Below are 25,650 nucleotides of genomic sequence, written 5' to 3'. Positions count from 1 at the left end.
ACTTTGAGAGCATTTCTGCCTTTACTACAACAGGCTCAAAGGATGTAAAAAAAATTTCCAGAATAAGAGAGAAAACATGAACCATTCACCTTTTGTACTGATGTTCTTCTTTAATTTACAGTCAGTCTGTCTGCAGAGTTGCTTCAAATTTCTTCTCTTCAGATGCACCTCAGATTCATGACCACATTAAAGTTTTCTCCCAATAATGACTTAAAATTATAAGATTTTAACAAACAGATGACTAAACATAAATCTGAATAATCCTCATTAAGTCCATATGCACGTACTAACATCACATTTGATCTTCTTATGCCTGCTGCAGCAATCAAAATCTAAGATAAATGTTTCAACTGCCAAAGTATTTTGTTTCTATAGTAGCAGCCTAAGGTTTGCAATTTGTTGTTGTATAGTTGAGCAAAACCTGTTTACTACTTTAAAGAAAACAACCCTTCTAAGATCTGTCAGTTAACTTGGTAGCTAGTTTTGCAGCACAGCATCATGCTCCATAGAATTTTCAAGTGCTTTATGATTCATATTATTTTCTTGGAACTGTAATTTTACTAGAAAGCATGGTATTATGCTGAGGATGGTCACATTCTGCACAAATGTAGAAAGCAACCAGATTCATTCATACAGAAAGAGATTACAGGAGAGCAGCTAAGACCTGCACTATTATGAGCAAAGATGCAGAATGAGAATCCAGGGCACTGTTTTGGTGGGTCTGCCTGTATGAGCGTGAGACAGGAGCAGCAGACAGTAGACAGAGAAGCACCAGGGCAGCACCAGAGAAAGTGATATTTTGTGACTTGGAGTAAAAGTAAAGACACAACTTGGGCAGAGTCTTGGTTTGAGAACAGTATTTTTTGAATGGGATCCAAGGAAAATGTTTCCTTAATTCCCTGAGGTGTTCAGAGAACTGCATGCCCCTTTGGTAATTTACAGTATTGAAACCAAGAAATGCTTGACTTCATCACCAAGGACAAGTCTCAAGGATCCTATACACAGCTAACTACGATAGTCAAAAAAGTAAAAATACTATACTAACAGCAATCTTATCTGTACATTATGTTCTTTCACAAAGCTCTAGATGCTTGGGGTGGAGGGGAGATGTTAAATAACAAAGCATGTTTGTTTTTTGCCACCTATCATGGTCTCTGATGATGACTGCAAGTGTCTCTATGCAGTCCAAATACAACTCCAAACTCATCACTGATGGTCTTCAACACAAGTCCTTCTGGGGGTCCTTTTACCTAAATGTAGAATGTCCTTCTATCTCAGTGTAAATAATGGTATTTATTCATTCTTGCTTATCATCTTGGTGCCACGTGCCTCTTTTACTCTCCTACTAAAATGTTGTTCAAACACTGATTGTTCCCTACGTTATTGCTTTAAATTTCCTTTCTTTGGTTTCCTTGGATTTCAATTTCCCTTGTTCAAGATGTCAAAAGCATTTTAGATGGCAAAAGTAATTTGTCCTTCTGCTGCCCAAGCAAACATCCAATTCATCCTCTGATACATGCAAATTTAATTCAGTGCAAGTTCCCTGGCCCAAGTCCTTCCCAAATAAATTTAAGCAGTTAACTGAGGTACCTAAATGAAAAGAGCAGGCCACATTATCTTTGCCAGGGCTTAAGAAAATAATTTTAACTTCTGTTCCTGCTGCTGAGGAAAGAACTGAGTTTTGTGGACCAGCAGCTGTGTGGCAGCCCTCAAACAGTAGCAGATGCTTTTCCCATCCCTAGAATCCACTAGTGAGAGCAACAGCTGCAAGTTCTCCTTTTGACTTTTCATCCCAAGTCTTCCCATTCCCTAACTTTTCTTCCCTCTTCTCATGGTAGGAGAAACGTGGTCTTGTCAACATCTATGGAGCAGAAAAATTATTGCACCCCTCATTAGCCACAAGCTAGCTCTGAGAGAGAGCACTGGTAATCCACATTAGGACTAAATACCACCCTGGCCACGCAAGTAGACTTCAGCCCCTAGAACTGTTCACAAATCACAGTTAGATTTCCCTGAGGCAGGATCGTGGTCTGATCATATTAGCAAAGCAGGATGTTGCATATACCAGTACCTTACAGTACGGTTGTTTGCCTACCCCACTTTTTCAGAACTTTACCTGAGCATATTAATATATTCTCTATATAAAGACTGTATTATTGTTCTCCTGCATAGTAACTCCTCAGAACAGAAAGCAAATCGTAATTTCAAAAACATTTTCACTTAACTCCTCCTCTTTTTTTGCTCCTAATTTACAAACAGGCTTTGTACATCACAAAGACCTATTTAAGAATAAATCATAAGTTACCTTATTTCTAGGCTGCTGATTCCATTCACTGGCTTTATGTATTTTAATGACAGTCTAAGAATAAGAAACAGATTTTTAATGTTAGAGTAGTCAGCTTTAATTAGATCATTGTGACATTTCAATCGGAGGGAATATTCTAAATCAATAGGCAATTACAAAAGTCATATAGCAAAGGTACAGTACACAGAAAAATATGACAAAATATTTCTAGAGGTTTTTTTTATCCAAGAGCAGGTGCTTCAAAGTAAATGAAAACAGAGATCATGTTTCATTAATGTACTTCCAGCTGAATTACTACCTAGTAACTGGCAATACTCCCCTTCAAGGGAATTTTTACAATGAAATTATGATCTCATTAATGCCAGTGGAGATTTCTGTGATTGTGAGATCAGGCACAGGGAAACCTGTTTGGACAAAATATAAACAAACAAGGAAGTAAGGAATGTAAGAGGAAAAAAATTGTGAAAATAAGAGGCTGCATCTGAACAATTTTTGTTGTCCTGACTCAGTCTTTTTCTTCTAAGAATATCCAATTAGGTATTTTTTATTTGGATGCTTTAGAAGAAGAAAATTAAATTAGTATTAACTTGAGATTGCACCATTTCTGATTGATTAGTTTTCAGAATCACATGTATTATGATACGAAATTTCTTGTGCTACTCACGTTGTGTTGATGTCTGAGCACTCAGAGGAAGAAATATCCACATTCTGCGTTACAAATGTTGCATTTGTCAAATCTATAAAAATGGAACTGTTGGCTTTGAGGCTGAAATTACTAGCGTAAAAAAGGATGCATATATCATTTCCAGTGGTCACATTCAGAGGAGGATATGACAAACTGTCTTCTTCCTCAGTGGCCATTAATTGTCGTCTTAATTCCCCCACCACATCAGTTCTTCTAGAAATCTGGAATAACAGCACATTGACAATTCATTTCCTTTGTAAGAGATAATATCAAGTGAACCCAGACCTTCACCATTCTGTACCATGAGCACCCATCGTTCTTAAATCCTCAATCAACCTCAATACTTATTATTGTCTGCCTATTTAATTGGCAGTATGAAGGCTAATGAGGTGGTGTAAACCTAGGTCAGGTGTCCACATGTGAAAACAAGCACCACTGATATTAGGCAAATGAAAATAAAACCATGTTGTTAATGCTGCCTTAAGATAGTAGTATGCATTAGTGCTAACAGGTAAAAGAATTTATTTTTTTTAACAGAAGAATATACTGAAAGAAATTAACTTTTTTTCTGCGATAAAATCACAAGAAAACTTCAGCTTGCCAGTTCAGTGACCACCCCCCTTAGTAACAATAACAGTTTTGCACTTTTCATTTTAACAAGCATGAAAGCAGGCTACTTAACTACAGCAGTGTTATATTTAGATTCTTCTGATGGTTTCTGGAAAAAGAAGATCTATGCTCATTTGGCTGATGTGGTGAACTCCTACAAGAGACTTCACTGCATATATACATTTGCTTTTAGGAGGTTTCCAGGAATTCCCTTTAACAGGTAATGCTTTTTTACACATGTGCCCAGGTCATCCTTGGTAAAACAGCCCCATTGATATCAACAGTAAAAGCTAGCTGACCTTATCAGATGATGACTTAATCCTGTCGTTCATATCTTACTCTTCACTTCTGACTCTGTTCATATCTGGGCTATTCCATCTGTTTTTAAGACCCATGTCAGCTTTACAATTTTGTATTCTACAAGTGGCCTCTGCCCTTGGATAACTTTGGGGTACAAGAAATGAGAGGTATCACAGGGGTTACCAGAACTATAATTATGTGGAGCTATTGCCTGAAACCACTTTTAAAGGGTTTAAAGACAGGCAAGGACCTTTTTCCAGTCTGGAACAGAGGCTATAATATCGCTTTATAACCTGCGTGCGGAGAGGAGCCCTGGAAGATTTTGTCACCTTAACCACTGCTCTCTAAACGCTATGGGCCATCTGTTATTTAAAACACGTCTTTGCAGATACCTTATTCTACGAACAAAGCAGAATGGACTGAGTTAAAAACCTTTGACTAAACGCTCAAATGAAGATTGCAATCTTCTTCTCCCATACATGCATATTTTATGAATTTCTTTTTAATTCAGAGTAGTGCCTTTTCAAATACATTCAGAACATGCATTATTTTAGATGAATACCATTGTCTTTAAAAGAAGAGTGTACAACAAAAGAAAATATTCAACTTTTGATATAAAACTTTTAATCTTCCCTTAGGCTCTCTTGAAATGTAATCATTTTATTTCAAACTGAGAGGAAGAGCTGAAGTCTAAATTATATCCTGTCTAACAATTGACTTCACTATGTGGGCCCCGCATATCATCTAAAGAGGGCTTTAGAAACCACCTGCTAATAGCTGAAAACAAGGTTACATTGGAGACTGTGATTGGGCTAATTTAGGGGATTAGGTTTGAGTATCTTAAAATAAAAAGAAAGCTATTAGAATACAATCATGAGACTACAGCTTTATTTCTATTGCTCTGCTGCCAGTACTTTGTCGTGAGGCTCTCACATAAAGATTCTCTTTCGTCTCTGAAAAAGCACACGAACTGAAAGAGCGTTTGCCTGTAAAGAAGGCATGTCAGAGACTAAGAAATCTATTAGTTTCCCATGGTTAAACCTGTTTTAACAAATTTACCCACGCTGAAGAAAGGAGGCAATACAGCTTGCCAAACACATTTCTAAAAATGGGCTTTGTTTTGGTCATATTTGTGGCTGAAAATAGAGGCAGTCATGGACTGCGCGGCCCAGCCAGTCCTTGCCTGCACAGCTATCGGCAGGCAGGACGACTACACCAAATAGGAGCCTGAAAGTATCAGTTGTCTGGAGAAATGTCCCCCAAACAATTACTAGCCTGTATATTCATCCCTTCAGCCTGAAGATGCATTTCTATAAGTTACCTGTGGGTGAGGTAATTTAGCACATTCAAAACCAGAAAGCATTACCTCACAGAGATTCAAGAAACTTTAGAGGCTGGAAGGAGGATCTCTGAAACACCCCAACCTGGGACCCGCTGCAGACCTGAAGACAGCAGTCGCTCCTTCCAGATGACCCTCAGTGGGAAGCTGAGCGCTCCCCCAGTACTTGCCTGCCTCTCTGTTTCAGGCACATTTTCTTATTCTTTTGTTGCTGCACAAACATGAGCTTACTGAATTAAAATCACTCTCCCCATGCCATATATTTCATGCTAAACTATAAATGACAAGATAATTCCTTGAGAAATGGATTATATTTACACCGAATTCTTGTAAATCAAATTAGATTATTCAGGAACAAGCTATAGTGGCAGTGTTGTCAATCATTAAACCATATTTTATTCTGTTGTTTAGTGCCCTCTTCACCTTTACCTAATCTGAACCGTGGGAGTGTGAGTCAATGTCTTGTTCCTCTGGATTTACCAATGACATATTTGATCTCAGATATGCAGTGGACAATCACAAGACCTGGCGAAATAAGATACAGGAAAGAAAGGGTGCCATTTACATTGTCCTAGACCAGAACTGAACACCGTAATTACTAACTGAACCTGCAATAGAAGTAGCCTGGACAAAATTGTTCCCTTTCATCTGTTTTGCAAGCCTCCTAATTCAGAATCATCTCTCTTGGAAAGGAGAAAGACAGCTGATCTGGCAACATTTTGATGCACCAACATACTGATCTTTTTCAAAGCAAACAGACCTTACATCCAAAATTATTAATTTGTTTTGTTGTTGCTGATGGGGTTTGTTGGCTGTTCCAAAATAGAATGGCTAGAGACAAGAAAAAAGATTTGGGGCCATTTTATATATTTGAAATTACAAACAAATATAAATCGAATGGTTGCAGACACATAAGAGAAAAATACAAAATACTGGGAAAATAAAATTTTTATTGGCTGAAATGATGAATGGTAATGAACCATAGAAACAGGCTACATTTCACACTAGTTTCAATGTGGGATTTTTGGATATCAGTTCACCAGATGGTTATGCCTTCTTTTTCAGTCTTGTACTTCTTGACTTTTTTATTGCTATGTTTAGGTGTGCACATCAAAAGTAAGACAACTGTCTGGGTGATGCTTGTTGCTCCTTTTCATTTCTAACAGTATGGATCTATGACCACATCCTCTCTGTGGAGTTGTTGCTCATATTGTAACAGCTAGGGGAAGGGGTAGGTCCTTCTTTACTTTCAAGGAGGGAGGAGAGGAGGAAGAAGGGTCCACTCCCTTTCTCTTTTTAGGTTGTATCTTAGCCTAGTCCTTGCCTTCATGCTGTATGGTGCACTACAGTGCGTTCTCTGTATATACCCTACTTAGATGGTAAATGGTAATTTTTCCAATTTAGTCCTAACACGATTAAACCAGTTGTTGGAATTACAAAACTACACAAAAACCTTAGCTTCCATTAAAAAAAAAAAGTGCAGTGTAAGAACCAGATATTGCTTAATAGTATTAAACTTCACAAATGCAGAAAAGAGCCTGAAAGTATTTAGGGCATGCAGGTATAGACAAAAACTCAAAATACATTGTGAAAGGGGAGGTCAGAGAATCCTTTTGGGTCACTTATGATAGCCTGAATCATGAAGTGTAATGTCCAAGGAGGGGAGGGCAGGCACTGCATCTGCTGCAATAACACCCCAAAGACAAATACCTGCTATCTGAACTAGATTTTGGTTTTGGTAGCTTGGACCACATCTACCCATAATACACCATCAGTAATTCTTTTGACAGGATACCAAGTTGACTGTACACTTGCATTTTCTCAATTCGCTTTAACAGGGATCTTTATAATATTTTTTCACAAGATATAATTTAAAAAATGACACTAGAAGGCTGCCCTGTGCTGAGTACAGGGGTGCTGCTCCCAGCAGAATGGCAGATCATGCTGCTTGCTGGGGTTTGGCTGTGGCACATCAGAAGCCACTTAGCATTCACATTCCAGCCAAGCATCAGCACATTTCAAATCCTTTTTCTGAAATTACCATTTCAGTTTCCTTCCCCCACAAACAGGTCAGTTTTCCTCCATGTTTCCTAACTAGTGTAGCATCATGGCCTCACTACGGACAGCATCTCCACCACCCCTGCTAATATATCAGTTTTTCTGAAAGATACTGTACCGCAAATCTGTGATGCAGCAATGGCTGTGTGTATCTCACTGTTAAAGGTCAAAAATTTGAAAGGCAAGCATTAGAATTTGGTATAACCACAAAGATGTTCTTAGCAGTGTCAAGCTTATAAAATCACATGTATAGCAAGCAGAAAGAATGTATTTGATTACACTTATTTAATTCATCTGTCGGTGCAAGACTATAGCATAACAGTGCTTTGAGCTGTCAAAATCTAGAACATTAATCAGAGAGTTACCAAGTAGTTCTATGTTTGAGAATTTGAACTGTTTACATTTCTATGATTTCTAATGTTTTGTGGGTTTTGTTTTTTTCTTCCCCTCTAGGCTATCTTAAAATATAATTTCAATTTTGGCCCTAGATCTGGTGAATCTTGCATTCCATATAAACCTCAAGCAGTCTCCCTCTGTTTTATTGAGGAGATTGGATTTGTCCTGCAGTCATCCTCTGATACACCAGAGGGTCGTGCTGCCATCCAAAGGGACCTCCACAGGCTGAAGAAATGGGCTGACAGGGACCTCGTGCAGTTCAACACCAGGAGGTGCAAAGTCCTGCACCTGGGGAGGAACAACCCCAGGCACCAGTACATGCCAGGGGATGACTGTCCGGGAAAGCAGCTTTGCAGAAAAGAACCTGGGGATCCTGGTGGACACTAAATTGGACATGAGCCAGCAATGTGGCAAAGAAGGCTAATGGTATTCTGGGCTACATTATTGTATACCAAAGTATGGCCAGCAGGTCAAAGGTGGGTGATCCTTCCCCTCTACTCAGCACTGGTGAGGCCACACCTGGAGTGCTGGGTCCAGTGCTGGACTCCTCAGTACAAGAGAGACATGGACATACTGGAGAGAGTCCAACAAAGGGCCACAAGGATGAGGGAGGGTCTGGAGCATCTCTCCTATGTGGAAAGGCTGAGAGAGCTGGGATGTTTAGCCTGGAGAAGAGAAGGCTCAAGAGAGGCATTTCATGAATGTGTATAATTACCAGAAGGGAGATTGTAAAGATGGAGCCAGGCTCTTTTCAGTGGTGCCCAGTGACAGGACCAGAGGCAATGGGCACAAACTGAAACACAGGAAATTCGGTCTGAACATCAGGAAACACTTTTTCTACTGTGAGTGTGACCAAGCACTGGCAGAGGTTGCCCAAATAAGTTGTGGAGCCTCCATCCTTGGAGATGTTCAAAATCCAACTGGACATGGTACTGGGCAACTGGCTCTAGGTGTTCCCGGCTTGAGCAGGGAGGCTGGACTAGATGACCTCCAGAGGTCACTTCCAACCTCAGTTATTCTGTGATTCTGTGTGATTCTGTCCTAAATCATCTACAGATCTAGACCTCACCATGACCTAAGTAGGATGCAGGATGCGGAAGGCTTCTTCATCACAATGGTCAAAGCCTAGATTCCTATTTTTCAAAAGATATAGAAGCCCAGTCTTGTTAGAATGTATTTTCCTGCCTACTAAGTGAACTACACATATTTTACCTACTACTTTTTACAAATCCTATTGTTTGAATTAACTTATCAGTACAAAATGTGAACCATGAGATACTGCCTGTCCATCACCTACAAAGATATGAAATTAGGCATAGTACTGAAAAACTCTACTGTTTCAGAGAAGCACAAAATTTCAAGTAAGTTCAAATTCAAATGCAAGCTTTGATGCAGCAACTACAGTCTTTTGTGCTGTGTTGCAAAGGATCTTACCTATCTGCAACTAATTTTGACTTTCATTCTTTATAACTAAAACTGACAGAGACAAAATTTCTAGTGTGCTGCAACTGAACCCAGAAGATGTTTAAACTGCATTTTCCACCAGGAATGTTTGTAGAGTGACCTGGTTATACTCAGAATCCCCCAGACATTTCCAGTGGAGATGCTTAGCTTATCAGGAATTACCAGAAGCTCATTTGAACACACCTTTCTTGCTCATTTACCCATCTCATTCAAGGTGGTAGGTTATCACAACTTCAAGGCAGTTTTTCAAATGTGAAATTTCTGTTCATACTAAATCACCTGAAATTTTATAACTTGCATATAATACAGTAAAACTTACACATCTGAAGACTGTACAAATCCCAAATAATTGCACTTGCAGGTGTTATCAGAACCAGAATTCAATTTCTGAAATAGTTCTTTCCTTCCACATTAATTCTCTTCAATGCAAGCAGCAGGAGGAAAGCTACAATACAGCTTTCAAGGGAAACAAAGCAGGTAAAAATGTGCATTGAGTGGATTCAGGGAAATTTAGAAACCTTGTTTAGAAAAATCAATTTTTGTATGTATGTATAAGCTACGGTAAGCTCTTTGGATTGTGAGAGTCAAGCCCTTACATTTTTCACTCAGACATATTTCCTGTCAACATTAATGAATTTTTTCCTAAGTAGAAACTTTAAACTGACCAGAATCACCAGTCTACACAGAAAAAGCAAGCAGGTATGTAATGTGCTTCTCTTCAGTGAAACACAAAATAGAAAATTTGTTCTAAGTTATAAGCAAAGAGAGAAACATGCTTTAAAATAAAGATCATCTAATTCAAAATCCATGCATAATTGAACTACGACGATACTTGGCATAAGTATGGGCTTGGATACCTGTATTGCTCACATACATATGTGCATTCACACATACGCACATACAGAAAGGGTAGAGTGGAAATATACCCAGAAGTGGAAAATTTCTCAGAAATCACATTCTTTTCCCTGCTGACTGCATGGATCTACAGGTAGATCCAGATGGAGAAGGCAGATCTGAGGGCATTTACAAGACAACCGAGAGAGGGAGCTTAAAGTGGTCATACTTAAAAGCACACACAAAGAAAAATGTTTTCAAAGCAGGATTAAGTTTTCATTGCTGAAACTGGAATGGACTCCTCACAAAAAATGGAAATTAAACTTCCAGGAAATGGTCTCCTTCTTAACGCTATACTTTCCCCTTTTCACTTCCACTTCAGCAGCTGGCAGGGAACCATTAGGCCACTGCTTGCTATCACACTGAAGTGAATTCTATGCTATTTCGCATGTTTGTAAAGCAACTGTAAGCCTAACCAGGACATCGGAATAAATGTCAACAGCATGACATTTTGCCCAGAGGAATCCTTCACCTCTTTTTCCCTTCTTTATTAATATTCTGATGAAGTAGGGGAAAAAGAATGCACAGAAATGAGGTGCATTACATCAATAGCAATCATTTATTAACAATGTTTACCACCATTTTAGTGCCCTGCAGGATATATGACCAAGCTTACTGGCTCACATTATCATCTCATGGCTCCCCTGTCCAACCATGCATACTTCTACCAGCAAGCCAAACGGCTCAGGGACTGTGACACTCAGCTCCTACCTGGCGTTCTGCATGTCCCAGGATTTTTCACAAAAGCGAGGCTAGGACACGAATGTTAAAGTCAAAATATAAGTCTCACCGTAAGAGATAATGATCTCACTGTAAAAAATAATGTTCTCTTTTATAATTGATAGTACTGTTACGACTTGTGGAGAGTACCTGAGTCATGACCAAGCACTTGGAGATCTTCTGTTAGGAGGAACAATAAAACTGCAATATTTGTTATACTGCTCAGTTCAGTGGCCTGCGTAAACAGAATCTGCAGTGTCAGCTTCTATGTTTATGGCTAGATGTGTTTCTTCACAGGCCTGTCCTTTTGCAGGACCAGGCTGTATAAGAGATCTCTTGACTGTCATTTACAGAGATGTGACTACTCTGTGCAACTGAATATGGTGCAGAAACGAGTGAGTTAGCAGGGACCGTGCCAGTGACAGAACCCAGAGCAGAGGAAGGTGCTGTGAGGCAGCACTTGTGATAATCATTCTGCTTCAAAGGCCTTAAAATGAGGCAAGGAATTTTTGCATGTATGGGACATACAAGCACATCCATAAATGTCACAGTAGTCCAAACTTTCTGAAGAAAATGGTTATATTTCCAGTTATTTTATCGCTCCAACTTTTAATGGGTTTTTATACCAAACTTTTTCAGCTAACTTAAAGAAGAGCAGGAATTGCCTATAAAAAGATCTTTATTTTAGAAAGTAAAACAGAATATGTGTAAACTGGAGTAGCAGTGGAAGCAGCTGCTACACTTCATTCTCCACCTTAAATTTCACTTAGGACAAATAACCCAAATACAATTATTCCACTGAAAACAATGTCTTGGTCATCTACCAGATTGTTAAAACTCATTTACATCCTTTTAGCTAATCAGATTTTTCAATTCAATATACAAGAGAGAAAAAAAAAATTGTATTAAGAGCTTGCATTGTAAAACAGAATTAACCCTGAAAGGAATCTACCAGATGTATCATTCAAGGAGTATTTGCTGATGGCAGCCTCCCCAGCTTTAACATTAGATTTTGGGCCCTGTTTCAGGCAATTCTGCCATAAAGATAAAAGAAGCTACAGATTTTACATCATTTTTAGACTGCTAAGGGGAATACCCACTCCAGCTGGCTTTTTCCCACTTTGTTATGTCCATATGTGGAATCCAAGTTGCCATGGGAGATGTGAAAAAGGATGAGGAGCCTCTGCTGCAATAAGAGGAAAGAGATATGTAGTGAGGGTTGGACTGAGGTTAGATAGGGGTCTCGTGGGTTACCTAATTGAAAAATGCAGACAGGGGTCAAAATGTGTTACTTACAGTGCTGGGAGAGTTGCCAGCACTGTTTGTCCCAGATGTAGGCTAGTCACAGGGGAATTAAAAATCTGAAGATCCATAAAAGTCTCCCTCCCTCCACTTAATATTTTGATCCTGCAGCACTTTGGAGGACTAATCTGCAAAACTGAGGAGCCTGTCTCCCTTTTTTTCTTAACTTGAAGAAAGAGGTGTGGACAGGATGACAGTATTACATATTACACTTAATTTTTTTATTGATAGGTCAAGGAAATTAATTTTTAACTTTAAAAAGTTACACATCATTCTTACAATTCCTCAGATCTGTCTGTAATAAATGCCAGTCTAAATACCAGTATGTTTTTCAGATGGTCAGATTCTCCCTGTAAAAATACTGTGTTCAGTGTGACACCACCATTCTTTGCTTTAAGCATCTCCATCTGTGTGTGACAACTCTCTTGGAGAAACCAGAGGAAGTCAGAACTTGCATTCAGGAACTTTTGAGGGGAGTCTTACTCTGTCTTCCTAGTTTTGCTGAATCAAAAGGCAAAGGCCAATAATTCTGGCAAACTGGATCTCTTTGATAGGGAAGTTGAAACAAGCATTTTTTTCACAGAAAATCAATAAAAAGGTGCTTACTTTCTACTCTGCTTTCTTGCAGTCAGTATCCATTTAATTTTTCTGACAGTAGTGTATGTAAGCTAAAGGTATATATATAAATGAAAACCACATCAGAAAGTCTAGACAAAGCTAATTTTAGAAATAACATCCATGCACTTTTGAAGATTACCATGCTTTCTTTTCTGGATAAACCTTTTTTCCCCCTCCAAGTCTGTCTCAAAATAGACACATTTCCACCAAAGCCTAGTTATCCCTTCCAGTTAACACACCTCAGCCAATGTCATCAATCTCAATTTCATAATTTCCTTGATCTTCTACCAGTTTCTAGCCCATCAACTAAAACAAAATGAGACCAAAGCATGCAACCTTTGCCAGCAGTTAGGTGTAACTGCCACCTCTGTGGCTGGTCATTACTGACCCTTGTCATGATGCTTTGACATTAAACTTTGAAAAACTGAACTGTATAAGGTGAGGGGAATTAGAAAACAAAGACCAACTTCCTTGCAGCACTCCTGTGGGACTGCTTTAGCAACCTGATGCCTGTTGCTGTTCCTACCCCATAGCAAAACTTCCCTTGCCAGGTAATAGCAAGCCTGGCTGGGGATTTAGTTCAACCACAATCAGTTGCTCCTGCTTGCAGTTCAGATCCTGAGAAAAATTGTGGAGCAGTAGAAAAGAATATCACTAGGGTCATAAGGAAATCACGTACTGGGGAGGAGGGAGTTTTCAACAGCGAGGAGGTAAAGGGGGATCTAACATTCAACTTGCAATAGTTCTGCTCAATGTAAGGCAACAAACCCTCCTTATTCTGTTCCAGGATTTTACAAGTGATTTGGCTGAAGGTCCCAGAGGCAGAGATATCTATCTGTAGAATACTTGGGGTTTAACTTTCATACTGTAGTGCACTAAAATGTAGAATGATACGTTCTATGATTCATTAAATACCTATCTGTGAAGTCACTCAATCATTTGGGCTAAACAGAAAACCCATTGCAGAAGAACAGCTGCAATGTTTCAATAAAATTGTAAACATTGAAGTTTTAGTAAAATGTCAAGGACAGAACAAGAACAAAATATGCCATGTAATATCAAATTTGATGTCAGGCACCACTTTACGTATGGCTTTTACAGCAATGCTTCCATTAACAAATTTAGAAGAGGCTTGTAGCATTTTGGCAGGAAAAGGCTGTTTCTTGCCTTTTTTTTACTGGGGGTGTGCCTACCACTCACACTAAGGACATACATCATACGACAGCCCGATAATAGAGATTCCCATGCTAGGTTGGAGTGAGCTGGTAAGCCTACATGGATCAATACAGTGCTATGATACTAGGTTGGATCCCAGAAGAAACAAAGCCTTGTCAACCTCGTGCTGGGCAAATTTGCCTCTTCTCTTACAGCATCCCAGTACCTCACCGGGCTAGCAATCCGGGAGTCCACTGGTGAGTCCCAAAGCCCTCCCACCATTGCCTCTGGGTCTGCTGTAGTTTGGCTGGTGCTAACACAGGTGACTGCCCAGGGATCTGACTGTACAGAGCTATTTCCTCAAAAGACACTAGTGCCACAAGTTTCTGTAAGCAGTTAATTTTCTAATTTGACAACTTTCTAAAAAGAAAGATACTATATGTTAGGTGACTGAAATCTGATTCAGTTTAAAGTTGTTAGCTACAAGGGATGGGGTAATATGGTTCTCAGAAAGAAATAAGATCTGTTATTTCAATACACAAACACTCCCATAACAGTCTGTCAAAATTTGATTAACACCCTGGCCTAGTTTGTCTGCTAAAGCTCTAATGTGCAATTTTTGTGAATAGAAGCTTGCATGCAATTCCATGTTAACAAATTTTTATGGAAAAGCCTGTGAGATTTAATAAAAGTGACTTTTAGAGAGAACATTTCAATAGAACTATCCCTCACTAAAGCAAGGATATATTTCTGTTAAAGTCATAACTATGCTTAAAAATTACACAAAAAATTATCATCCTTTGTCCTAATTTTAGAGGCATGTATGCTGTATTTATGAGTTTAATGGCTGTATATGCACAATGGCTATGTATGAATAACGTCGGCCCCTCTTTTCTGTTTCAAATGGCAGAAAATCATTAGCTGATAGCTTTGAACAGAGTCTAATGCTTCAGGGGATTGCAGGCAGGGTAAGAGTTAGAAAGCAGAGAAAAACACAACCACTACATGCACAAATACGGCAGATATAGAACTGCACAACAAAAAGTCTTCCTACCACAAAATATCAAATTTCTAAAACTGAAACATTTTGTGGCACTACATAGAGAGAATAAATTATTTCCTAAAGTGAAAAGAAAGATAGAATATGATATGCCAATTGAAACTAAAATGAAATAATCCAGGTTTTTTCTAACTAGTCTTAACTGTGTTACAGATTGGATGCACTAAAACTTCCCAGGATCAGGGATCTGCATTTTATTGAATATGGGCAATTTTTTATGTCATGTGTTGGTAAAGCATGTCTTTGTTCCTATAACAGCTATTCCTTTAGCACAGACAACGGAGGCTGCACTAGAAATCAAATGGTGCAGGATTTAAAGGCTTTTGCCAGTGCATGGGGCATCCCTATGATTGCACCAGCTGGTTCTTTCATCAACTTTATTCATTTAATTTCCTACAAAGGGAAGGAAGACGGGAAGTACTGCGGGTAGATGTTTAGGGCAAGGCTGCGCTGAACACATGCAGGAGCTACCTAGCCACACAGCACCAAGCTCCTGGCTCTTCAGCCCTAGGGACATACTGGGAGGAGACACATATGCTGTGATCCTCTGGGTGGACAGGATCATTTACAGTTTCTAAGCCTTTGCTTCCCCAAAATGGGAATGTATATCTGCATCTGAAAAAGATCATGCCTATGGGCTTTGGTGTATGGAGAAGGTGCTGAAGATACAAGTCTCTTTGCTCACCAGTAGCAATGAATGGGGAAAGGATTCAGAGTTCCCAGAGACAACTTGCAAATCCTTAATTACAGGGATCTTGAGAATCCAATCTGTTTCACTACACTGAAAGTAGGGAAAACTGCACCAAGGTTGGGGTGCTACCTACCCGATTTCCAGCTGACACAATCACTTTTTGTTATGGATTTCCTGGTTGCCAGCAGAACAATGATTTACATGCAGCAGACATTTTTTTGATGTGGCAATTATCTTCATTTTCAAAAGTGGCAATTCTACAACAACCTGATAGGTGAGCATGAGGAGGAAAGTCCATGAGCTTCCTTTAGTGGAGCTTTGTTTAGTCTGTTGGCTGCCTCTTCTGACTCATGGCCTTTAGTTAAATAAGTTACATATTATATTTCACATTCCTGTCCCAGAGAAATGCTGTGTCAATATGCCAACCTTCCACTGCCAAGACACAAGACCAGCTGAACTGTGTGAAACCAAAGGTCTACCTAGCTCACTGCCAGTGCTACTGATAGTAACTGGCAGCTAAAAATAAGAAAAGGGTAAATACAAACAATACCTGTCCCAGGATACCCTCCTTGATTTCTGTAATCTTTGGGTTACAAACCTTCAGAGCCGAAGGTTGCATTCAAATGAACATGTGTAATAGGATCTTCCTTCCATCCTTCCTTCCTATCTTTCTTCCATTAGTTCACCAAATCACTGAAACTCATGTACTTTTGTCACCCAAAAACAGTTTATTTTGTTTCTTTAAAGGAATTTGGTGCTTCTGAATTCCTGTCTTACGGTCTGTGAGTGGTGATAATCATGAATACTGGCCAGAGACAGTGAGTAATTGTTTCCTCTTTAGCCCGTCCATGTTAGTGGTGGTTTTATTTATTATTTCCCTCTTGAATCGTCACTTTTCCTAGTGAAAATATTTGAATCTTGTAGCTCTACTGTATCCCTTTGGACATGGGGTGGCCAGAATCACACACACTATTCCACTGGCTGACTTGCACTCACCAAGGGCTTAGTGAACTAATTGACGCTTGCTGCTTTGCCCTCCTCCTTTCCAAACGCTTGGTAACACTCTGCTCGCTATTCATCCCACTGCTGGCTGCTGGGGTGTTCCAAGAGATCCACCCACGGTCGCACCGTAATCTCTCTTCTGACAAATAGCAACCACTCACCACAGCGTGATATGAATATTTAAGGTTTTCCTCATGTGTGTTACTTTCCTTCATACTGGATTTCATCTGTCATTTTATTACCCAGTAATGCAGTGCTGTGAGTGGTTTCTCCAGCTTGTCAGTACATCAGCAAACTTTGGCACCTTCGCATTTCAGCCCCCTTTCCATACTAATGGCGACTCTCTTGAACTGCACAGGTATCAACATCAATCCCCAGGGTATTCCACTGGTAATTACTCTTCACTGTAAGCACCGAGCCTTTATTTTTATCCTTTGTTTCCTACCTTTATTTTTTTTATTTCTGCCCAATAATAATTTCATTTTTTTACTTTTTTTACTGTAGCAACAGGATCACTTTTACTTACATATTTTATGCCACTCAAAGAACACCGAATCCATACTGTATTTTCTTCATGTATCCACATATTTACTACTTTAGTTTCAACCAGTTTTCTCAGTACAGAAGACAGGTTTCCTAGTTGTATTTCTCCACAGATATGGAGCCTCTTTTCAAACCCATGTCACACTTGCTACTTCCTGCTCCTCTGGAGTTAAGGCCAAACTAATTTATAATTTTTATTTATACATATATATTATATAAATTATAATTTATAAGTTGTACATTAGAAATCATGACAACTGATAGTTTGGCAGTTTCTTACCTTATTTTAGGTAAAACTTAGGTGAAAATTATCTGACCTTGGTGATATGATACTATTCATTTAATTGATTTATTCTGAAATCTCTTCTACTACCACCTCAGTAAGAGCAAAAGTTTGAGGCTCGATGATTACTGAAAAAGTCATTGAAGTGAGAACTTCTCTATGTTCCACCACAGAGATGACCAACACACAGACTCATTTGGCTTTGTGTTGTCACTCATTTTTTGGAGTTCCTCTTTTTTATTAGATCCAATGCTCTCTGAAAGAATTCCTGTCTAATGTGTTTCTATTAATAGTTTTCATGTCTTTTGCACATTATTCCTCTGAATCTGTTTAAGTCTGCTGTGTGGTTTTGCACTGAAATTGCAAGAATTTATATTCCTTTTAATTTTCTGTATGCATACAGGACTTTGCTTTTTGAAGCATGGCTTTATTACTTTTAGTAGCCTCACCTCTTTCACTCTGTCGTTTAATTAGGACACAGTTTGGGATGTTTCCATGTGGGGAGGAGGGCAAGGGGAAAGAAGTGGTCTTTCAAAAATGCTTTTTGACATATACTTTGAGCTTTTAATATGTTGTGTTTAAACAGTTTGCATTCCATCTACAAACAGTGTCAGTCAACAGAATTAGTGGAGCTTACCAGGCAATTCACCAAATCAGAGATACATGGATCATTTCAATCTTCAGGTTAAAGTCATATCACTCGGATGTTCTGTTCAGCCTCAGTCTTCAAAGACTCTGTTCCTAGAATAGGACTCTAGAATGCCCAGAATACTTGTCTTTGTCTCCTTGAATCCAAACTTCCTTTAAGATACAACAGCAGTCCTTTACAGATCTATTCTGTCACTCCAATAAATTTTTTACCTTGACATTTTCCTTCCAGAAAGTTTTTAGTTTGCCTGCTAACATGCCATATCAATATGCTTGTTTAGGGTTACCCATTCCATCTATTCTATCCTATTTTAGCCTTATATCTTAATTTTTATCTGAATTATTATGTTTATGATCTCTGCCTAAATGTGACTGTATTTTTAAGAGTATTCTTTGCAATTTTTAGACCTGTATTTTACCAATTTTTGTTTTCTCCTAAGACAGAATTCACCCTCACCACTGTCCTCCTCCACCATCCCTCCCCCACCCCAGTTTTACTGGTCCTTAGTTTTAAAAGCAAAATAAATACAATTTTCTTATTTGGTGTATATAGAACACCTGTATAGGTCTCATCTATGCCTTAAAACATTAGTTAGCAACTGAAAATAAAAATATTGTTCTGATCAGATAAGAATAATAGTTTAGTTCCATGCTGCCCTTCATTTCCCAGTGAAGTCAATAAGCAAATATATAAAAAAAAACATCAATATGAAATGAAAGTTAAAGTTGCAAAAATGTTTAAAGTGAATCTTAATGCCCTAGTGCAAAGTCTAGGGTTAAAGGTAAAACACTAGTTTTCAGTTATTTCCCTGAATTCCCCACTGACACATGGAATGAATCATAAAGAATTGCTAGCAAGCATTTCTCACATCCTTAGCATTCAATTTCCAAGCTAAATGTTTTTTGGCTAAATGTTTGTTCATTTTTTTTTCCTCTAGAGTGACACGTAACTGGCTTCAACCAGCCTTAAGCAGTTCTTTTGTAATTATTTAAAAAGACTCTACCTCTAGTAAGTAAAAAAACCCCTGAGTTAGCTAGGAAATAATTAAGTACATATTCTTCATCTACAAGTTAAAGTTTATTTTTTATTATAATGAAATTCTTTAAGTGGGGAGAAGAGAGGAATTCCTGCAGTTTCTTCTTTCAGGTTGCAAGCACTGATGCTTTATTATACTATGTCAAACTATAATTGCTTCAAATGTAAAAAATACAAGATGAAATGAATAAGGCAATTCCTATATTCAAGGATGCATGAGGATATTAACTCTCCAACCCCAACTCCTGCAAATGGCATTAAAAGCATTTTTCTAACATTTGGTTCATGGGGAAGCTCCCATTGTATAATGTTTGAGTATATTAAATGGTTAAAAGCATTCCATTAATCAGAAGCTGTGAAGTCAGTGGCGTGACTGTTACAGAGTTCAGTCTCCTCAGAGTGGTGAAATGTGCTGGTTTTGGCTGGGATAGAGTTAATTTTCTTCACAGTAGCTAGTATGGGGCTCTGTTTTGGATTTGTGCTGAAAACAGGGTTGATAATACAGGGTTGTTTTAGTTATTGCTGAGCAGTGCTTACACAGAGTCAAGGCCTTTTCTGCCTCTCACCCCACCCCACCAGCGAGCAGGCTGGGGGGGCACAAGAAGTTGGGAGGGGACACGGCTGGGACAGCTGACCCCAGCTGACCAAAGGGACATTCCATACCATATGGCGTCATGCTCAGCATATAAAGCTGGGGAAGAAGAAGGAAGCGGGGACATTTGGAGTGATGGCGTTTGTCTTCCCAAGTAACCGTTACGTGTGATGGAGCCCTGCTTTCCTGGAGATGGCTGAACACCTGCCTGCCCATGGGAAGGAGTGAATGAATCCCTTGCTTTGCTTTGCTTGCGTGCATGGCTTTTGCTTTCCCTATTAAACCGTCTTTATCTCAACCCAGGAGTTTTCTCACTTTGACTCTTCTGATTCTCTCCCCCATCCCACTGGGGGGGAGTGAGCGAGCGGCTGCGTGGTGCTTAGTTGCTGGCTGGGGTTAAACCATGACATGGTCAACAAAAAAAGAGAGGAGCTGGATGTAAGTGGAAGATGCAGCACTGCAAAATGTAATGCATTTTAAAAAAAATGCATTGCGTAGAAGGCAGAAACAAAGAAAATGCAACAACCAGCACTTGTCAAAGATAAAACCTTTCATAGTCTTTTCAGCTGGGGTGCACATCAATAGCACCTGAGGATCAATACTTGCAAGAGACACTTTTTAAGAGTCAAATGCAACCACTTGTGCTGCAGATGCCCATGTTACTTACGGCTGAATAAAGTCCCTATAGCTTATATTGCTTGGCTCTGAGTGGGATCAAAGACTCAACACACTTAAACACCAACTAGAGCAGACAGCTTGTAGAATGAAGCAGTCAAAAAAGCCCACGCTAGCTGAAGCTCTCTGAAAATGTGGAGACAGTAGAGAACGTTTAAACAGCACTTCACAATGCATCTGTAAAAAGTGGAGTCAGCAAAATGAATATTGGCTGGGAAGCAGCCGTAAATCTCCTTTTGGCAATATGTGGCTCCTCCGCATTCAATCTAACTGGGAAGAGATAACAACTATAAAACTGTCTTGCAGAAGTTTCAGAAGAAAACTTGTAAAAATGGACATGGACACCATGAGGATCTGAAGGATAGGAAACACAATGAGATTTATGATTTGAGGCATATCTATCTTTCAATCACTGCAGCCTTTTTAACCTTTCCAATTCCAACAGCACAGGTAAAATTATGCATTACAACCACAAGCCAAAAAAACCTAATTAGCAGCAAGCACAAGTAGGAAGGGTGACTTTGATCATAGTCCCCAAGAACACAAAAATTAATATATTCATGAAAACTCCTGATGCAAGAGTGGAACAAGGACTGCAGAGCAGTTTGATTCTCCTGAAGAACAATAAGCTATCAAATGAGTTTCAAGGGGAAGAAAGGTCTTGTCAGGAGACTCCTCAATTCTTGGGGCACGTTTCTGGTTTTTAATGGAAAAAAAGATGAGAAATGTTGAGTGGAGAGTTGCCTGACTAAATGGATATGTCAAGATCTGACCTAAGCATGAGGACTGCCTTTATGGTTATCAGAGACAAAGGAGCTTACAAAGGGTGAGTTTCATCTCTTCCTGCAGCAGTCCCCTACAAAATAGGTCAGAAGGATTATACCCTAAGAAGCCTTTGATTGTAAAGAGAACCATGCTTGATGACTTCAGATGTAGACATTTACACTTCACTTGCCCAGAATTAGGTGATACAAATCACTCTGTCAATGTCAGCCCAACTCAGCCAGACCTTGAAGGCAAAGCATTTTAGAACAAGAGTCGCAAGACGTGGCAGTTGCCTTGTTGCAGGAAGGCAGCCCTTTTATGAGACAATGGGATATCCAGAGGAATCATCGACTGGTTAGTGAAACCATATCATGTAGGCCACCAAACAGCCTCTGTTTCAGGGTCTTAATTCTGTCTCCCAGCTTAAAATTCTGAAACTGGAACAGAACAAGAACCAGCCTGAATAAATCTCCATCGTGCATTGGGGCTATTAACTGATAACTATGATAGCCCAAAGGGATCTGTGGCTGCACTGAGTAAACTGAACAGCTCTTTCTCATCAAATCAGAGAAAAGACTCAATCATAGGGGAGTTTTTCTTTCTATCTCATTAATTCACTTTCTGTGAAGCCAATACCAGTCTGGAATCTTTTCCAATACATGCATTTCTCACATTTATTTTTCTCTGCTTGAGGCAATGGAAGAATGAGCAAATGTAACAAGACGATGCTATGAAGCCGTTAACTGCCCAACAGCAAGGAGGTAGAGCTAATCGGGAGAGAAGTATCTCATAGCCTTAGTGTTTGGGAGCTTCATTGCATAAAATTAATTTATCTGATCAGAAGGAGCTGTCTTTTTTTGTGTGTGTGTGTCATGCTTAAAGCTTATTTCCTTCAACGAGAAAAAGTCAACTTAGTCCATGCAAAGCTTTCATACTGAATGATTGCTATTGATTTTCAAATGTACTAAGTAATGTCAACTCTTTTCCCATATGATCAAAGCCTTTTACTTCTCATATATAGTGATCTTGCTTATCACTGGGGAGTGATCCTGTAATTTCTCGATCATGGAATATAGACTTTATAGCTTAAGCAAAGGGAGTCAGTCCTTTAGCTTAAGGTTACAAAACAGTTCATATCTTCTGTAGTTCAAGCACAGCCAAAGATATGCAATACATACTAAGAAGAGGTATGATGAACAGACTGATGAACCTTCAATGGTACTTTCCATTTTCCTTTTTCTAGCTCTGTGCAGAAGCTGATAACCTTGAATGCACTGAAATAACTTAAAGTTATTTTGGGGGAAAAAAAATATGCTTCAAATGGTTTTATATGGCATTGAATTTAAAAAATTAAGAAAAGTTTAAATTGCTTATTTTTAAAAAATGCAGAACATCTTAAAATACATTGCTTTAATTATTTAAAAGTGCTCCAGTTGCTCAAACGAAGTCACTTTAATTTAGAAAGCTTGTTGAAATATGCATAGATTTAAAATTCAACAAACTTAAAATTGCTCAAAAAATTCCTTCTCTTGACACCAATTCTTTCATTAATTAAAAATATTTTTCATTCCAATTGTTCTAAATGCAATTTGCAGCTAAGTATGCCTTTGATTTCAAACAGTAGAGAGCCACAATAACTAAATAATTTTTATTATTATTATTTTAGATCTTTGTTAAAATAATTAATGCAGTATTTACAAAAAAGGCAGATCAAAAGTCTTGGACTCATGTCCTCTCTTTTACCACAAGAAACATACAGCACAGGGAATATCAATACGAGCTTCCTCATGCTGCTCTGTTTTTGTATTCTAACTCTGGTCTTCAAAACCCAGTCTCTGGAAATGAATTTCACAGGGTGGATTACTGAAGAAAGGTCTTGGTTTTCTTCAGTAGAACTAGCCTTTTTCCTAGAGTCTGAAGGGACTATTCTGATCATCTTGTTGGATAGCCAGAGGTTCAAGATCCTACCTCCCTACTAAAACCCAGATAATTTCTAACAAAACACAGAACACCTTTGGGGGGGTCATCCACTTTGGCTTAAAGAAGATTTATGAAGTGCAGTCAAGTTGCCTCTTACTCTTCTTTTGGATAAGCTAAAAGGACTTCTCTCCATACCCATTGAAAACAGGTTTTCTAGGTGGTGTTGTATTAAGAACAGTTGTGAATTTTTCTTAGTGTTCCCTCCTGAAAATCCTCCAGCTTCTCAAGATCCTGTCTGCAGTGCTCACACTATATCTAGACAATCCCACTAATAGCTTTCCTGTTGCCTAAACCAAGGAAATTATATCTTCTGTATTTTCAAATGACATTATCTTGAGTTTGAATTAAAATTCAAATTAAACTAAGCATCATATTAGGAGCTCGGATGTGTAACCACTGGAACAGATAGATATGTTTCTTTCAAAGTTGCTAATTTTTAGTATACAGTCCATCCCTCATAAGCCTCTCTTCTTAGTGGGAACTGTCTTCTGTTTTCCTTAAGGCATGACTGTATTCACATTAAAATTTGAATATTTCTTGATTACAAACTGTACGCCAGACAAAACAGATAACTGCAGAAATAACTATTCTGTATTGCCACTTACTGCTAACATAATATGATGTGCTCTATAAATGATGTTCTGACTACCAGCAAGGGTGAAAACTTCACCTTCCAGTTGTAAATACCAAGTATTGACCAAAAGGAATGAACCAGTTAATTTAAAAATGGATACATTAGTAGCCTTCAGTTAATTAACAACACTTCCCCTTTACTGACCAGCCACACTGAGAAGCTCATTAAGGTTCCATGTAGAACTTGCTATAAAACCATTAAATGGAAAAAAAATCTAAAATTACGGTCCTTAAAAATAATAATAAATTCTAGAGACAATGGCAGAGTTATGGTCTCCTAGAACAGTAAAACTTCAACAGTTATATGATACAGCTATTGCACATGAAAAATCATGCAATCATTTCTGGTCAAAACTTCATATAATACAGATTACTTGCTTGTGTAATCTTGAAAATAATCTACAGCATTCCTCTGTAAACATTAAGTTGTTACATGCCAAAAATTTGACAGTTGTAGGCACTGGAGATTACTCACCCTTGAAGGTCTCACTGCAGTATAAATTACTGAAAAATGAATCCCTCGTTCCTGCAGATCCATGGTCAGTCTTCCAATTATTTTGTCTATAAATAGAAACATGTATAATTTAACAAACTCTGTAAGCTGAGAAAGCTAAAATCCTACAGTAGTTGGAGAAGTAATTAGCTAGATGTTTAAGCTTATTTAGTTTATTTAAGCAATTTAGGTGCTCATAACATTTATATGTCAACAGGTACAAATGGGATAAGACATGTTCAGTGTCTGGAAAAATGCACAATTTCAGTGAGACAATACAAAACAAATACATTACAGCAGTTCAGAAAAAGGGGTGATTTTGAAACTGAAAAGTAAATACCATAGAAACAATACCTGAAAGGTTGCACTTTGGGCAATTAAAAGCAAGAGCAGAAGAAATTTCTTAAGAGATAAGAGCAGGATGCATATATTGTTAGTCAAATGATCAGTTAATAAACAAATAATAAAGCTTAAGTAGTATTATTCTCTGAATTACAAAGTACACAGAACCACTGAGAAACAATATTCAAAATGTAGTGCTTAGTTTGGGGCATGATGTGTATAATATTGGCAGCAATATTCCTTTTCAGTGGATTTAAAGCCTGATTCTACACCCTCAACAGGATATGGAAAATTTTGCTGTTGACTACAGTGGAACCAAAGGAGAAATATGGTGGGATATTTCTGAAGAAGGAAGGAAAAGTTAAGTAAGGAAGAGAGGAACCTTCAAAGAGGTCCAAAGACACCTCTACGGAAGATCGTCCTTTAGTTCTGAAACCACAGACAGTTGTGACAAATACGTACAAATGATAAATGTTTTCAAGGTGTATGCAGAAATATTGACATCTGCTTATGATAAGAAGCATAATAGTTGTGAATCCAGAACCATTATTAGTGTTGTTATTGGGACTGAGAGAAATAAGCAAGCAGGCTCACATTTACTGTTTCAGTGCCTTCCCACTTCTCATCCTTGTACCAGTCTGGTGAATGGATATTTTATAGCCTGGACATACAGGCTTCTCAGATTTCGAGGTTATACTTTACAGAAATTGTATTTCATTTTTATGTACTGGAAGTGGAGCTTATATTATTATCCTTTTTAACCTCTTCTATTTACAGTAATTATGATCTCCTGGCTGAGTAAAATATTCAGCTTTTGTAAAAATGCAAGCTTTGTTTTTTCTTCAGGGTTTTAACCAAATTGATTTCCTCATGTCAGTCAAGAATCATAGCTATGCAAATTTTCCTTCTAAAAAATTATTGCTAAAAGGATCTACTATAAGAAATGGACTTACTCTGAAAAACAACTGCTTATATACTACTAGTGTAATTATATTTGGTGTGGAGGTCCAAGGCATTACATAATGTAGATTTTGTGTTCTATATGCAGAGTACAACTCACTG

The 25,650-nt window shown here is 38.4% G+C and overlaps 1 protein-coding gene across 1 annotated transcript in view; it reads right to left on the bottom strand.

The window, feature by feature from the left end:
- LOC140655399 (V-type proton ATPase subunit S1-like) overlaps positions 1–25,650 on the bottom strand; it is a 55,148-nt gene that overhangs the window by 10,476 nt on the left and 19,022 nt on the right. Inside the window, exons 6-8 of the mRNA XM_072869936.1 lie at positions 24,229–24,314; positions 2,970–3,211; positions 2,306–2,359 (exon numbers count right to left, since the gene is read on the bottom strand). Of these exons, the coding sequence (XP_072726037.1) occupies positions 2,306–2,359; positions 2,970–3,211; positions 24,229–24,314 (382 nt within the window). The remainder of the gene's footprint in view (positions 1–2,305; positions 2,360–2,969; positions 3,212–24,228; positions 24,315–25,650) is intronic.

Source organism: Ciconia boyciana, chromosome 1 (genome assembly GCF_034638445.1).
Source record: "Ciconia boyciana chromosome 1, ASM3463844v1, whole genome shotgun sequence".
NCBI classification, from domain to species: Eukaryota; Metazoa; Chordata; class Aves; order Ciconiiformes; family Ciconiidae; genus Ciconia; species Ciconia boyciana.
The sequence above is the reverse complement of the archived record's forward strand: the minus strand, read 5'-3'. Positions and strand labels throughout refer to the sequence as shown.